At 41.7% G+C, this 16,554-nt stretch overlaps 1 protein-coding gene across 1 annotated transcript in view; it reads left to right on the forward strand.

Moving 5' to 3' along the window:
- The window catches only part of LOC121280566 (voltage-dependent L-type calcium channel subunit alpha-1D-like), a 676,393-nt gene that overhangs the window by 657,657 nt on the left and 2,182 nt on the right, over window positions 1-16,554 (forward strand). Inside the window, exons 44-48 of the mRNA XM_041192702.1 lie at window positions 1,315-1,341; window positions 1,810-1,959; window positions 5,570-5,736; window positions 9,819-9,940; window positions 12,867-13,187. Of these exons, the coding sequence (XP_041048636.1) occupies window positions 1,315-1,341; window positions 1,810-1,959; window positions 5,570-5,736; window positions 9,819-9,940; window positions 12,867-13,187 (787 nt within the window). The remainder of the gene's footprint in view (window positions 1-1,314; window positions 1,342-1,809; window positions 1,960-5,569; window positions 5,737-9,818; window positions 9,941-12,866; window positions 13,188-16,554) is intronic.

A 16,554-nucleotide genomic window follows, 5' to 3' on the forward strand; every position in this document is an offset into this window, starting at 1 on the left:
GACCTGTGGAAGTTGGCTTGCAGTGGTGGAAATATGCAACGGGCAGGGGTTAGGTATCATTCCATTGAAGATGCATTTCTTGTGGTAACCGGCAATGATGTTTTCTGGAACTGGGTCTAGATCCCATGGCTTCGTTCCTAAAAGCTTGGGGATAGCCATTCCCTGGTTCATTCCCCATGGCAATGTCTTGACCAATTAGAGTCGACCTACCTGGTTTGAATGTGAACAAAAGCTTGTTCCCTGGTGCATTCTCCTTGGCAACACTTCTACCAATCAGAGTCCACTTACCAACCAACCAACATTCTCTTCTCATGCAGTTTAAATTATTGTTCCCTTTAGTATTGATATTCTAGCAAATTGTACTGATGAATGCAAGACAAAAAGCTTCGACAGCATGTCTCTTTTTTCAGCAAATGAAACCAGAGATGTTCATCCCATAAATGTTCATAAATTACATTTGAAGCATGAAAATAATAGGACAGAATGTTAACCCACTAGCATCCCCTACTTTTTAAGATTAATATTAATTGTCTTAGTTACAAAAACTGATGTGTTTTCATTTTATTTGGTTATAAAGCAAAAAGGTTAGTTCAATTGGTTAGAGTGTGATACTTGATAACGCCAAAGGCACATGTTCAATCCTCCATCAGCTGAGGTGGTTTTTGAGGCTTGCCTCTTCTACTTGCTCTGTTGTGATATCATGGCATCATTGAACCATGATTAGAAACTCTAAGACAACGAGGATGAAGACAGAAAGGAAGCAATAAGGAGGAGGTCAGGATTGAGTTGATATTATATGGATTTCTCCACAGCACCATTGCTAGATCTGTTCCATTCTTTGACAATTAGGTGCATTTACTGTGGGAAAGGCGACTTGTACTAATGTTTTCTGCTGTTGAGGTGGGTTACCAGCAAATAAGAACCTGGCCAAATATTGCCAAATCCTTCACAATGTAACTTAGTATGCCGCGTACTTTAGAATATCAACTCACAGCTAAAATACTTTGAGAGAATATCCTTAGATGCCAGCTGTGATCTTGTTTAATAAAACTATAAATTGTTGTTGACACGATTAATGACTACATGCTGAACAGATTAACAGAAATAATAGCAATGGGATGTCATCTGAATGTAATAAATGTATGTATCTATCACCAACATTGATTTTTAGGCAATAATTATTTTTGGATTTCATAGTTTTACAGTTTAAAAGGTCAGTTTTACTTTTGAAAAAGAACTATTTTTGGAACTATAAATTGAAATACATTGTATTTCCTAACCTTAATTTCTTTTCCTAACTACTTTCTGGACCAGAACACGATATTATGAAACTAACGTTAGGTATGTCCTTTGATATTGACATTATTAAACGGGTCAAATATGTTTAACATAAATTTACTTTCTTGACAGCAAAATACTGTGGAAGCTTGAAATCTAAAATATAAACAGAAAATGGTAGAAATACTCAATAGGTCAGGCAGCATCTGTGGAGTGAGGAATAGATTTAATGATTCAGTTCAATGACCTTTCATCAGCACTGATCTATATTTCCAGCATTCTCTGTTTTTATTGTCATAAAGATTGTTTTGCTTTGTTAGAGTTTAAGTATTAAAGTATTAATTTTTACATATATATATGCTTAATTGGAAATTGTTTTCCCAGTAGAATTTTATTACAATTGTAAAATGTTTTGATATTTTTAAATTACATTTGTATTTGTGAATTGTATATATGAATTGCAACATTGAAATGCAGAATTAAAATTTTATTAGAAGTTACATTTTAATTTTGTATCTTGATTTGCTATAGATCAGATTCTGGTGATGGTTTTCTGCCTACTGTTTGTCAAGAGGAACAGAAACCAGATGACTGGTTTGAGGATGAGCATTATTCAGGCGATCAGGAATATTTCAGTGGGGAGGAGTATTATGAAGAGGACAGCATGCAGTCAGTGGATAGGTAAGATACATGCATAATGACTATATCCACTTTGTAAATCAACTAAGGAAAAAAAAAAGCTCCCTTTCTTATGAAAGACAATGATAGTTTCACCACATGTGTATGACCTTTTTAAAAATAATTTTCATGTTAATGGGGAGTCAATTTTCAGCACTTGTTACAGATAGCGATTACAGCAATATTTCTCCATTGTGTATCATTTGTGAATTTTTCTTTGTTATTGACGGGATGTGGGAGTTCCTGGCTAGGCCAGCATTTATTGCCCATCCCTAATTGCTCTTGAGAAGGTGATGGTGAGCTGCCTTCGTGAACTGATGCAGTCCAAGTGGTGTATTAATACCCACAGTGCTGTTAGGGATTTCCAAGATTTTGACCTAGTGACGGTGAAGAAACAGTGATATATTTCCAAGTCAGGGTGGTGAGTGGCTTGGAACTTCCAGGTGGTGGTGTTCCCACACATCTGCTGCCCTTGTCCTTCTAGATGGTAGTAGTCGCGGGTTTGGAAGGTGCTGCCTAAGGAGCCTTGGTGAGTTTCTGCAGTACGTCTTGTTGATGATACACTGCTACCGCTGTTCATCGGTGGTGGAGGGAGTGAATGCTTGACAGAGGAGTGCCAATCAAGCAGGCTGCTTTGTCTTGGATGGTGTCAAGCTTCTTCAGTGTTGTTGGAGCTGCACTCATCCAGGCAAGTGGAGAGTATTCCATCACACTCCTGACTTGTGCCTTGTAGATGGTGAACAGGCTTTGGTGAGTCAGGAGGTGAGCTACTCCAGCATCTGACCTGCTTTTGTAGCCACAGTACTTACATAGCTAGTCCAGTTCAGCTTCTGGTCAACGGTAACCCCCAGAATGTTGATAGTGGGGGATTCAGTGATGGTAATGCCAATAAATGTCATGGGGGGATGGTTAGATTCCTCCTTGTTGGGGATGGTCATTGCCTGGCACTTGTGTGCTGTGAATGTGACTTTCCATTTGTCAGTCCAAGCCTGGATATTGTTCAGGTCTTGCTGCATTTGAACATGGACTGCTTCAGTAACTCAGGAGTCGCAAATGGTACCGAACATTGTGCAATCATGAGCGAACATCCCCGCTTCTGACCTTGTGATGAAAGGAAGGTCATTGATGAAGCAGCTGAAGATGGTTGAGCCTAGGACACTACCTTGAGGAACTCCTGCAGTGATGTACTGGCACTGAGATTATTGATCTCCAACAGCCACAATCATATTCCTTTGTGCTAGATATGACCCCAACTAGCAGAGAGCTTTCCCCCTGATTCCCATTGACTCGAGTTTCACCAGGGCTCCTTGATGCCACACTTGGTCAAATTCAGCCTTGATGTCAAAGGCAGTTATTCTTACATCACCTCTTGAGTTCAGCTCTTTTGTCCATGTTTGAACCAAGACTGTACTGGTCAGAAACTGAGTGATGCTGGCAGAATCCAAACTGAGCATCAGTGAGCAGGTTATTGCTAAGCAAGTGCCACTTGATAGCCCTTCCATCACTTTACTGATGATCGGGAGTAGATTGATGTGGCGGTAATTGGCCGGGTTAGATTTGTCCTGCTTTTTATGTACAGGATATATCTGGGCAATTTTCCATATTGCCAGGTAAATGCCAGTGTTGTAGCTGTACTGGAACAGTTGTCTAGGGGCACAGCAAGTTCTGGAGCACAAATCTTCAGTGCTATTGCTGGAATATTATCAGGGCTGATAGCCTTTGCAGTGTACAGTGCCTTCAGCTGTTTCTTGATGTCATGTGGAGTGAATTGAATTGTCTGAAGACTGGCATCTGTGATGTTGGTGTCCTCTGGAGAAGGCCTAGATGGATCATCCACTTGGCACTTCTGGCTGAAGATTGTTGCAAATGCTTGAGTCTTATCTTTTGCTCTGATATGCTGGGATCCTCTATCATTGAGGATGGTGATATTCATGGAGCCTCCTCCTCCCAGTGAGTTGTTTAATTGTCCACCACCATTCACGGCTGGCTGTGGCAGGACTTGCAGACGTTACATCTGATTCATTGGTTGTGGAATCGCTTAGCTCTGTCTATCACTTGCTGATTATGCTGTTTAGCATGCAAGTAGTCCTGTGTTGTGACTTCACCAGGTTGACACCTCATTTTTAGGTATGCTGCTACTGTTCCTGTCATGCCTTCCTGCAATCTTCACCAAACCAGGGCTAATCCCCTGGTTTGGTGGTAATGGTAAAGTGGGGGATATGCTGAGCCATGATTGTGGCTGAGTACAATTCTGCAGCTGCTGATGGCCCACAGTGTCTCATGGATGCCCAGTTTTGAGATGCTAGATCTGTTTGAAACCTATCCCATGTAGCACGGTAGTAGTGCCACATAACACAATGGAGGGCATCCTCAGTGTGAAGATGGGTCTTTGTCTCTACAAGGACTATAAGGTGGTCACTCCTACCGATACTGTCATGGATAGATGCATCTGCAGCAGGCAGGTTTGTGAGGATAAGGTCAAGTATGTTTTTCCCTCTTGCTGGTTCCCTCACCACCTGCCACAGACCCAGTCTAGCAACTATGTCCTTTAGGAATTGGCCAGCTTGGCTGTGGTGGTGCTACTGAGCCACTCTTGGTGATGGACATTGAAGTCCCCCACCCAGAGTACATTCTGCACCATTGCCACCCTCGGTGCTTACTCCAAGTGGTGTTCAACATGGAGGAGCACTGATTCATCGGCTGAGGGGGTGCAGTACGTGGTAATCTGCAGGATGTTTCCTTGCCCATGTTTGACCTGATGCCATGAGACTTCATGGGGGCTGAAACCTATGTTGATGACTCCCAGGGCAGCTCCCTCCTGATTGTAAGGTACTGTGCCATCACCTCTGCTGGTCTGTCCTGCCAGTGGGCCAAGACATACCTAGGGATAGTGATGATGGTGTCTCGGACATGATCTCTCAGAATGAAAAATCAGTAAAAACTGGGAAATAGGTACCTTAAAATGGAACACCAGTAAAAACTGGGAAACAAGAGTACTGGTCCAAACTGTTTTTTTTCCTTCTGGGAAGTATGATTCTGTGAGTATGATTATGTCAGGCTGTTGCTTGACAAATCTGTGAGACAACTCTCCAAATTTTAGCACAAGCCCCCAGATGTTAGTAAGAAGGACTTTGCAGGGTCGACAGGACTGGGTTTGCCATTGTCTTTTCCAGTGACTAGGTCAATGCTGGGTGGTCCATCCGGTTTCAAGGAAAGTGCACCCAGACACAAACCCATAATTTCAATTTCTTTAGGAATAAAATATTATTGATGTTTTAATGGTACCATACATTGGAGTTATGGGGTAGAAATCAGTATGCACTATATTGATTTTTGAGTGTAAAACAGACACTACATCCAATATGTACAGCCATTGTACCCACTGCTAAATTTGTGGGGGACCATCTTTAGGTGTTGATACAGGTTGGTCCATTAAATATATTAGTGGCTGCTTTAATGCCCTTTGAAGGACCCCTGTACAGAAAAAATTCCTGCCCAGCGGGCACATGTCAAGGCTACATAGGTTGTAATTTGAATATATTAATCTGATAATGACACTTCACTCTGTAAAATGTCTTGTGTTCTTTTTCTTCCACTCCTGTATAAAATGAAGACAAATACATAGTGACTATCAGAATCAATTTCAAAGTAATGACCTGGATTTTGAGAGGCCAAAAGGTTATCACCATCCCTGTGCTTACTATGAAGACGATGAGTCTCACAGTTATATTGGATATCGCCGTTCGCCAAGGAGACGATTGCTTCCACCAACACCTATGGGTGAATAGTTTCTTAGACCAATTTGTTAACATGTTGATATATGTTTAGTTTGTTTTTGTGTTTACATCTGCACTTCTTTATTGGAATTTGACAATAAGTACTGGAAAAGACTATTTAAAATTTTCAACATATAAGTCTAGTACATAGGAGCTTTTTGTACTTTTTAATGGACATTCTACTATTGTTGCAAACATTATAAATTTACATGCCTTGCCAGAACTTTCAGAAAAAGATAAAACTTGTCTTTCATTGATTAATAGAACTAGTGGAATCCAGTTGTCTGAATATGCACTAAATTAGTTAAAGAATATTTATTTCTGTACAAGGCAGCAAATAGTTGGCATATTTTGGAGACCATTTTCATTTTTCACATGATATATAGCTTCAAACAAGTAGGAACGCTTTTCTCTCATACTTGTTTAAAAATATGTTTGGGATGTTTCCTAAAATTACACCTGAGAATTCTATCTAGAACAGGTTATAAATTCAAGTTATCCAAGTCATTTTTGTTAACCTTTTCATAAATGAAAATCTGCATGCTCTCCAGGTAAAACCATCACTGCTGGGTCTGCCACTAAATGTGTTTGGTGCTTGCATTTAATTTGGAGAACAAAATATTCTCCTGCAAATTAGAAGGCCTGCTTTTAACTGGCTTATTCTCACAATTCCAAGTACCAATATTATCCCAATGTTTTAAACTGATTTAAAGTAGTATTTATGGCATTTTATATAGGGTCTAATACCATGCATGCTATGCTTCTCACGCTATAGTCATAATGGTTTACACTATGTCTATTGACTGGTGGAGGTAGAAGAAAGGCTTGATGAAAGTGATTTTTAAGAAGGCTTTTAAAAGCAAGGAGAGAGGCAAACTGTTTCAGAAAGGAATTCCTGGGGAAAGACTCCCTTTCATGATGCAAAACAAGTCTCCAATAATGGATTGTAAAAAATGGTGAATGAGCAGTAATCCAGCAAAGTGCACAGGAGGCCGGAATATTTGCTGGAGAAGATTTGACCAATAGGGCTGTGTGAAGCTTGGGATGGAATTGAAGTTTAGGACACGGATCTTGAAATCAATTTGCTGAGGTGTAGAAGTCAGTGGCAAATAGTAAGGATGAAAGTGATAGGTGCGCAGTACTTCGTAGGCTAGACGACTCGGGCCAGAGAGTTCTGTGTTGGCTGAAGTTTTTGAACAGTGAGGTAAGGGAGGCTCATGAGACAAGTATTTGAAAAACCACTCCCAAGGTGATGTAAGTATTGATAAGTACCAGCAGGATTGAGGTGGAGACCTAAGTGGCCAATGTTCCATTGGTTTAAGAAGGCAGCCTTGACAACCGACTCAATGTGAGATAAAAAGCTCAGCTCAGATTTTAGCAGAACATTAAAGTTTTGAACTATGTTCAGCCTATGCCGATAGCTAACGATTTGATGGATTAGAGCCAGGGATACAAAGGTGCTGGCAATAATCAAAGAGGGTGGCTTCAGTTTGCTGATGTTAAGTTGTAGTAAATTCCAACTTATCTAACAGATCTAAAAATAACATATTTAAACTTGTATCTGGATGAAAATACATAAAATTGATGTATTTTAATCTCATAAAAGCTTTGTTTATCTGCAACTCTTCTTCGCTCAGCCTCTGCACCGAGTGACTTCTCATCCTTGGTGATATCAAACTCCATCTCAAATCATGTTCTTTCCTCTGAGTTCATTGTCCACTTATCCTCCCTAAATCTCTCCCTCCATATAAACTCCCCAGCTCACAGCCATCCAATTGACCTTGCGTGGTCTTACTAGTCCCATCATACCTATCACAGATAAGGCCATTTCTGATCATGTATATCACTCTCCTTCCATATCACCCTTCCACGCTCCAACCCTGCCTTCTTCTGTATCTGCCCCGGAAAAAAACTAGACCCCAATTCACTTATAACTGCATTTTCAAAATGTCCAGCCTTTGGCCCTTTGTTCGCCACAATATGTCTGCTGCTACTGATTCAACCACATCCTTACCTCCACCGAAGGCTCCATTAAAAACCATTACTCTCTCTCACCCTGACCAGTCCCCTGGGTTAGGTTCTCATCTCTACTCCCTTAAGTCCAAGGGACACAGACTTGAAAGGATGTGCTGGACGACTGGTTTAGCCATTCATTGCCAGTTCTGGCTGCAGCACATAAAGCATTATCTGGTCCTGCTCACTATTCCAGAATCACCCTGGAATGCAAAGCCCCCAGCTTCTTTTCTATGCTACAAACCATCTTCTCAAATTCCTCGCATCTCTGTCCTCCAGCATCACCCTCAACAATAAGTGCAAGGAACTCATAGACTTCTTTGTCACTAAGATTACCACCATCTAATCAAGCACCCTTCCACAAGCCCAGCTGGCCAAACCTCCTTTAATGTTGCCTGCTGCCTTAGCCCTGAGCTCACACCATGCCCTCTCTGAGCTGATCTTGTCCATGAAACCCACCTCCTGCTCCCTCGATTCTTTTCCCACTAAACTGCTGCCCAGTCAACTTCCCCTCCTGGTCCCCATGTTAGCCAATATTGTTGACAGATCTCCCTTTTCAAGTGTCATCCCTCTTTCCTTTAAACCTGCTGTCCTCTCCTCAAAAAAACCAAACCTTTACCCTACCGTCCATGCAAACTGCTGCCCCAACTCCAACCTCCTTTTATTCTCTGAGGTTCTGGGATATATTGTCACTTCCCAAATCCATCCTAAAACTCCCTGTCCCCTATCAGGTTTCTGCCCCTGCCACAGTACCAAAACAGCCCTAATCAAAGACATCCTATGTATCTGTGACAAAGCTATAAATTACCCCTCCTTATCCTTCTCGACCTGTCTGCAGCCTTTGACATGATTGACCACACCATCCTCCTCCAATGTCTCTCCAGCATTGTCCAGTTGAATGGGACTGCACTCATCTGATTCCATTCTTATCCATTTAATTGTGGCCAGAGTATCAATTGCAATGGCTTCTCTTCCCACTTCTATGTTGTTTTCTCTGGGTGTCCCCCATGTATCTATTTCATGCCCTCCAATTTCTCACCTACATGTTGTCCGTCAGCAACATCATCCGAAAGCACAGCATTAGTTTTCACAGGTATGCTGACGACACCCAGCTCTACCTCACCACCACCTATATTGATTCCTTCACTGTTGCTAAATTATCCGACAGTTTATCTGACATCCAGTATTGGATGAGCAGAAATTCTCTGCACTTAAATATTGGGAAGACTGAAGCCATTGTTTTTGGTCCCTATTCCAAACTCCGTCCCTAACTACCAACTCCATCCATCCCTGGCAGCTGTCTGAGACCAAACCAATCTGTCCACAACCTTGGTGTCATATTTGCATCCGAAATGAGCTTTCACCCAATTATTCATGCCATTACTAAGACCGCCTATTTCCACCTCCATAACTTTGCTCCTTCTCAGCTCATCTGCTGGTGAAACCCTCATTCATGCCTTTGTTTTGTCTGAGACTTGACTGTTCCTACCCACCCCTGGCTTGTCTCCCAAATTCTACTCTCTGTAAACTTGAGGTCATCCAAAACTCTGCTACCCATGACTTAATCACGCCAAGTACCATTCTCCCACCAGCCCTGTGCTTACTGACCTACATTGGCTCCTGGTTAATCAACACCTTGATTTTAAAATTCTCAACCTTCTTTTCAAATCTCTCCATGGCCTCGTCACCCCTCCCTATCCCTGTAAACCCTTCCAGGCACACAACCCTCCTAGATATCTGCGCTGATCTAATTCTGGACTCTTGAGCATCCCCGATTTTAGCTGCTCCAAAATTGGTGGCCATGCCTTCAGCATGGCCCTAAGCTCTGGAATTCCCTACCTACACCTCTCCACCTCTATACTGCTCTACCTTGCTTATTTCCTTTAAGGTGTTCCTTAAAACCTACCTCTTTGACCAAGCCTTTGGTCACCTCCTTTTGTGGCTTGGTATCTTTTTTTTAATAATGCTCCCATGACAGATCTTAGGACAAGTTATCACATTAATGGTGCTATACAAATGTAAGTTTCTATTGTTGTTACGTTTATTCAAATTTTAACAAATTTGTTTTGACAGCAAATCGAAGGCCCTCCTTCAATTTTGAGTGTCTGCGCAGACAAAGTAGTCAAGATGATATCTCCCTATCTCCTATATTCCAACAGCGTACTGCTCTGCCACTACATTTAATGCAACACCAGGTGATTATCCCAATTCCAGCACATCTGATATTTCATCTGATGTGAAGATGATCATATACCAGTTCACCCAAGGGAATTTTTCAAATGAGTATACATGACAATAAAAGCAGCAATTGTAAAATTTCTGCAAAAAATAGAATTTCTTCTAGCACTGTTAATATGAAGTTCCCTCAATAAGTAATGGTGGTGAGCAGCTGAATGACACAGGCTAACAACAACCTAGGTTCAATCACTTGTTCATAGTTAAAAGCAAAATACTGTGGATGCTGGAAATCTAGAACAAAAACAAAAATACCTGGAAAAACTCAGCAGGTCTGACAGCATCTGCAGAGAGGGATACAGTTAACATTTCAAGTCCGAATGACTCTTCATCAGAACTAAGGAAAATAGAAAAGAGGTGAAATATAAGCTGGTTTAAGGGGGGAGGGGGTGGGACAGGTAGAGCTGGATAGAGGGCCAGTGATAGTTGGAGATTGCCAAAAGATGTTGTAGACAAAAAGAGAAAGAGATGTTGACGGTGGTGATATTAGCTAAGAAATGTGCTAATGGGGACATTAAGAGTAGAAAGCAGGACAAGCAAGGGACAGATAGCCCTATTGGGGGTGGGGTGGGGGAGGATCGAAATAGGCTAAAAGGTAGAGATAAAATAGTGGATGGAAATACATTTAAAAATAATGGAAATAGGTGGGAAAAGAAAAATACATATAAATTATTGGAAAAAGGGGGATCGGAAAGTGGGTGGGGATGGAGGAGAGAGTTCATGATCTAAAATTGTTGAACTCAATATTCAGTCCAGAAGGCTGTAAAGTACCTAGTCGGAAAATGAGGTACTGTTCCTTCAATTTGCATTGAGCTTCACTGGAACATTGCAGCAGGCCAAGGATGGACATGCGGACATGAGAGCAGGGTGGTGTGTTGAAATGGCAAGCGACAGGGAGGTCTGGGTCATGCTTGCGGACAGTCCGAAGGTTTTCCGCAAAGTGGTCACCCAGTCTGCGTTTGGTCTCTCCAATGTAGAGGAAACCACATTGGGAGCAGCGAATGCAGTAGATCAAATTGAGGGAAGTGCAAGTGAAATGCTGCTTCACTTGAAAGGAGTGTTTGGGCCCTTGGATGGTGAGGAGGGGGGAAGTAGTGATGTGCCTGGTCACAGGTACAGCTAAAGCAAAAGCGTAGGTTTTTTTTATTTAAAAATTTATTATTATTATTTATTATTATTTTTTAAATAGAGAATAAATTTGCTTAGAACTCATCTACACCCAGTAGCTAACTCATTGTACATGACCTTGATCAATGGAGCTTATCATAATCTGGAGAACCAAAGCAAAATAATTAGTTTTAAATACCAGAACATTAACTACTGCCTATCTCTCTACATAAAGCTTTGTGAGCAGTGTTTCTCATAGCTTCTTTACCAACAGAGAACCCAGATAAAATGGATTCTTTATAAAATGCATTTTCTGTAGCTCCCCAGCCTTTCAGCTTGAAATCTTGAGCTATCATATTTATACTCATAGACAACTTCACTGCTTCTTTAAAGAGAATCTATTGAAATGCATTAAATGTTATGTGGGTGTTAAATGGGAGAGAATGATAACAGTAAAGGGGGTGAAATCTGACTGTTACAATAAAGGAAATGCGGTCATGTGTGAAACGGGCTGCCGATTCACTACCACCTGTGTGGATCCACCACCCAATATAATATTCTTGGTTTTGTTCGACTAACACAGAATATTTACTGAGCCTGCAGAGGTATATAAAACACAAACCTTATTGGAACACATCTTACTTCTCTAGCTACATCTTCCACAAACAAGGCTGCATATGATTACTATAATAACCAGCTAGAATTAACCCATTACACTACACCCAAGCTAACTTTCACCTCTGGGGATCTATGGGGGAAAGTGAGTGGTAAGAAAGTTGGTGGTAGTGGAAGAATCACAGAATTGTTCGGTGGACCTTGTTACTATTTTCATACTGACAGACATTTAGTCGTCAGGAGCATCAAAATCCTGGGAGTTATCATTGACCAGAAACCGAATGAAATAGCCATATGAATAATGTAGCTACAAGAGCAGGGCACAGGCTAGGAATCCTGTGACAAGTAACTTACCTCCTGACTCCCCAAAGCCTGTCCACCAACTACAAGGCACAAGTCAGGAGTGTGATGGAATACTCTCCGCTTGCCTGGATGAGTGCAACTCCCACAATGCTCAGGAAACTTGACACTGTCCAGGACAAAGCAGCCCGCTTGATTGGCACCACATCCACAAACATTCACTCCCTCTACCACCAACAAACAGTGGCAGCAGTGTGTACCATCTACAAGATGCACTGCAGGAACTCACCAAGCCTTCTTAGGAAGCACCTTCCAAACCCACAACCGCTACCATCTAGAAGGACAAAGGCAGCAGATACATGGGAACACCACCACCTGGAAGTTCCCCTCCAAGTCACTCACCATTCTAACTTGGAAATATATCACCGTTCCTTCACTGGCACTGGGTCAAAATCCTGGATCCCCCTTCCTAACAGCACTGTGGGTGTACTTACACCACATGGACTGCAGTGGTTCAAGAAGGCAGCTCACCAACACCTTCTCAAGGGCGACTAGGGATGGGCAATAAATGCTGGCCCAGCCAGCGAAGCCCACATCCCATGAATGAATTAAAAAAAATTAGGAGCAGCACTGGAATGAGGTATAGCTTGCATGAATATAAATTCAGAACTAATTGCTTCATTAATTTACAGTGGCTGTTAGTTCTTGAAATTTCTTTCTGTCACTATAATCAATGTATCATAAATTGACTGGAAGACAACCTACTGAACTTAAATTCTAGTTTATTTTTGTGAACAATTATCGAAAATTATAGATTCTGCAGTTATAGTTGTACCATTCATTTTTCCCTGCATGAATAAACAGGTTATGGCTGTGGCAGGAATGGACTCTTACAAAAGTAGAAGGCTCTCACCAGCACGGTCAACACGTTCATGGGCAACACCTCCAGCTACACCACCCAGCAAAGAACGCTCCCCATACTACACACCTCTGATCCGTGTGGATCGTGTTGAATCCAGGGAAAACATGAATGGTAGCCTTCCCTCAATGAGCAGGAGCTCTTGGTATACCGATGATGTTGACATTCCTTACAAAATCTATTCCCCAACAAATCTAGCTGTTCCTAACAACTTTCTACAACGGTACTATGAAAAACGAGGGAGTGCAGACAGTCTGGTAGAAGCTGTAAGTATTGAACCTTTTGGTTTTATACGATATGCAATGAAGAGGTTCAAGAATGATGAAAAATAATCTATTTTCAAAGTAGTACAAGATATTGTTTTCATTTTTTCACTATCCCTTTCTAATCCGTGTATCTGACATCATCCTTCAAGTGAGAATGTAGAGTTGCTGGCACTAAGGACTTCTGTATGACCTCCACCAATAGAAAATGGTTAATCAGCATAAGGGTCTGTTTAAATCGGATGAAATGGAATATGTTAGTTTTTGCCTCCCACCGGAATCTTTTGCTGATTATTGCTTCATTCAGTGAGCTGGCTTGAAATCTGCTGACATTCACCCAGCTGAGACAAAGATGCATAATAGCTTTGTAGTTTCAGCTTGTGGACATCTTGGTAGAGGTTAAATATTTAGCTATTTAAAATAATGAACCACCTTGCATGGGGAGCAGTAAATTTAATCAGGTGTCATGTGCATGGTTATAGCTTGAAATGGAGGAACCGGAGCATATTTTGAATTCCAGTTTTGTCATGGTATTACAATAACATCTTTGCTCCAACTATTTCAACCTTCCTTCAGTAGCAAGATAATTTTAATGGTAGCCAGCAGTGTTTGACAAGACGGAGCCAGATAACCTGCTCCTTGACCTTGGCACACTTCTAGCGTATTATGCTATCACATCACATTATTACCAAAGGCCAGCTTTTCACACTGCAGGCATGCACAATCCATGAGTAGCAGAAATCCTGCAGCATTGTACTGGGATAATACCATCAGCCTCCTTAGGGGTGAAATTCAATATTAGCTGGGGCACAAAACAGGCGGTAGCAGATTAATCCTCCATTGATTACAGCACATAAGGAAGTCATTGAGTCCATGTCAGTTGTTTATAGAGCAATCCAGTCAGTCTCATTACACCCTAACTACAGTATCTTGTTTTCCATTGCAGTCAATAACTGCTGGGAGACAAGCTCATGACATCCTCAACCTCAACCTAGATTGAAAGGCATAGGACCACCACTGTATGAGTCTTGCCATTTGCAAATGATACAAAGATTGGAAACGTCAACTATGATGAGGCTAGTCTTGAACTTCAAAATGACATAGACATGTTGGTGGATTGGGCAGACAAGTAGCAGATGAAGTTCAATGCAGAGAAGTGTAAAGTGATTCATTATGGCAGGAAGAATATGGAGTGACAATATAAACTAAAGGGAGAAATTCTAAAGGAGATGCAGCAACAGAAGGATCTTGGTGTACATGTAGATAAGTCATTGAAGATGACAGGGCATGTTGAGAGAGAAGTTAATAAAGCATATAGTATCTCAGGCTTTATTAATAAGGGTATTGAGTACAAAAGTAAGGAGGTAATGTTGAACTTGTGTAAGACACTAGTTAGACCTCATCTGGAGTACTGCGTCCAGTTCTGGGCACCATAGTTCAGGAAGGATGTAAAGGCGTTGGAGAGAGTACAGAGGAGGGTCACAATAATAATTCCAGGGATAAAGAATGCAGCTATGAGGATAGATTGAAGAGGTTGGAATTGTTTTCATTGTAGAAAAGAAGACTCAGAAGAGATTTAATAGAAGTATTCAAGGTTCTGAGCGGTATGGGCAGGGTAAATAGTGAAAAACTTTTCCTACTCAAGAGCATCAAGAACTAAAGGACACAGATTCAAAATAATTGGCAAAAGGAGTAGAAGTGATGTGAAGAAATTTTTTTTCACCCAGAGGCTGGTTGGGGTCTGGAACAAACTTTCTGAGATGGTGGTGGAGGCAGGTTCGATCGGGAAAAGGGAATTGGATTGATCTGAAAGAAAGACTGTGCAAAGTTACAGGGATAAGGCAGGGGAGTGGGACTAGGTAGAATGCTCTTTCAGAGAGCCGGTTTGGAATTGATGGGTCATATGGTCTCCTACCACACTGTAAAGATTCTGTTATAATATAGGATTGTTGAAACACAGCTAGCTAGACATGTCCAGTGCCTTCCTACAATATGTGCCACAAGGGTCCCCCACAACACATTGGTAAACTGCATTCTTCAAAAGATTGTCATACAGGGAGGATTAAAATTGGAGGAGGAACAGCAGCAGTCCTCATCGGATGAGGAAGACCAAGATGAAAGTGAAGGAGGGCTATTTTAAAGCAACGCATATGAGGGAGGAGGTAGATGCACAGCAATTCCAGTGACCTGCTCAATCTCCTGCCCTAAAATGTTACGCAAAGCCCCCTTTTGCATTTATAGTCCTTGTTACATTCTTCACCGTTCCCTTAAATCCTGTTTTGAAGAACTAATTCATTAAACTAACTTCTACTTCAGTGACATCCTGATAATAGTCTTGAAAGCTGCTATAAAAGCACCATGCAGACTAAAGTGCCACTATGATTAAGGTGATGAATTTCATTCTGAACACAATAATTCCCTTGAATTTATTTCACACCCAAGTGTGAAATCATGGTGCCTTTTTTATTATAAGGTTCACTTGCCTTGCTAGTGGCCTCAGCAAAACTTGTAGAAGCCTGCTGTTACATACGTTGGGATGCTCAAGATACTCATGGTCTGACTGCATAACTGCACTTCAGCTACTGCCAGGCCCACCTGATCCAACTGCCTTACTGGCACTGTGTTGGTTAGGGGTTGAAAAGGTGGCAAGGAGCAGACATGTAAGGATCATGAGAAAGATTAACACATACTCCTCCTGTAGCAACACTGTCTTTCCTGTGGGGCTTGCACCAGCACTTCCATTGATTTTTTTTTTATTTGTTCATGGGATGTGGGTGACGCTATTGTCCATCCCTAATTGATCTTGTTTAGAGGGCATTTTAAGAGTCAACCACATTGCTGTGGGTCTGGAGTCACATGTAGGTCAGACCAGGTAAGGACAGCAGATTTCCTTCCCTAAAGGGCATTATTGAACCAGGTGGGTTTTTTTAAGACAAGCGGCAATGATTTCATGGTCATCATCAGACTTTTAATTCCAGATTTTTTTTTTGAATTCAAATTCCACCATCTGCCGTGGTGGGATTCGAACCCAGGTCCCCAGAGCATTACCCTGGGTCTCTGGATTACCAGTCCAATGACAATAGCACTATGCAACAGGGAGAGCACACTGTAGAAAGCCTCAACTATATGGTCCACCAATCTGTCCAAGGTGGACACTTGGTTCTCAGAAGCCCCATGGCAGCCATGTGAGCTTCCACCAAGGTTCCAAAAGGCTGGTGACACTGACTCCTGGTGTTAGGACCCTGTTTCAGCATCCCTGGATATGGGCAAACTCTTCAGTGTGGACTGCAGAATGGTGGTGACATGAGATGACACCACATTGGCTGGAAATGGATTCCTCACACTTTAAGCCATGACCTTCCAATGCCTG

The sequence above is a fragment of the Carcharodon carcharias genome, chromosome 7, assembly GCF_017639515.1.
Source record: "Carcharodon carcharias isolate sCarCar2 chromosome 7, sCarCar2.pri, whole genome shotgun sequence".
Taxonomy (NCBI): Eukaryota; Metazoa; Chordata; class Chondrichthyes; order Lamniformes; family Lamnidae; genus Carcharodon; species Carcharodon carcharias.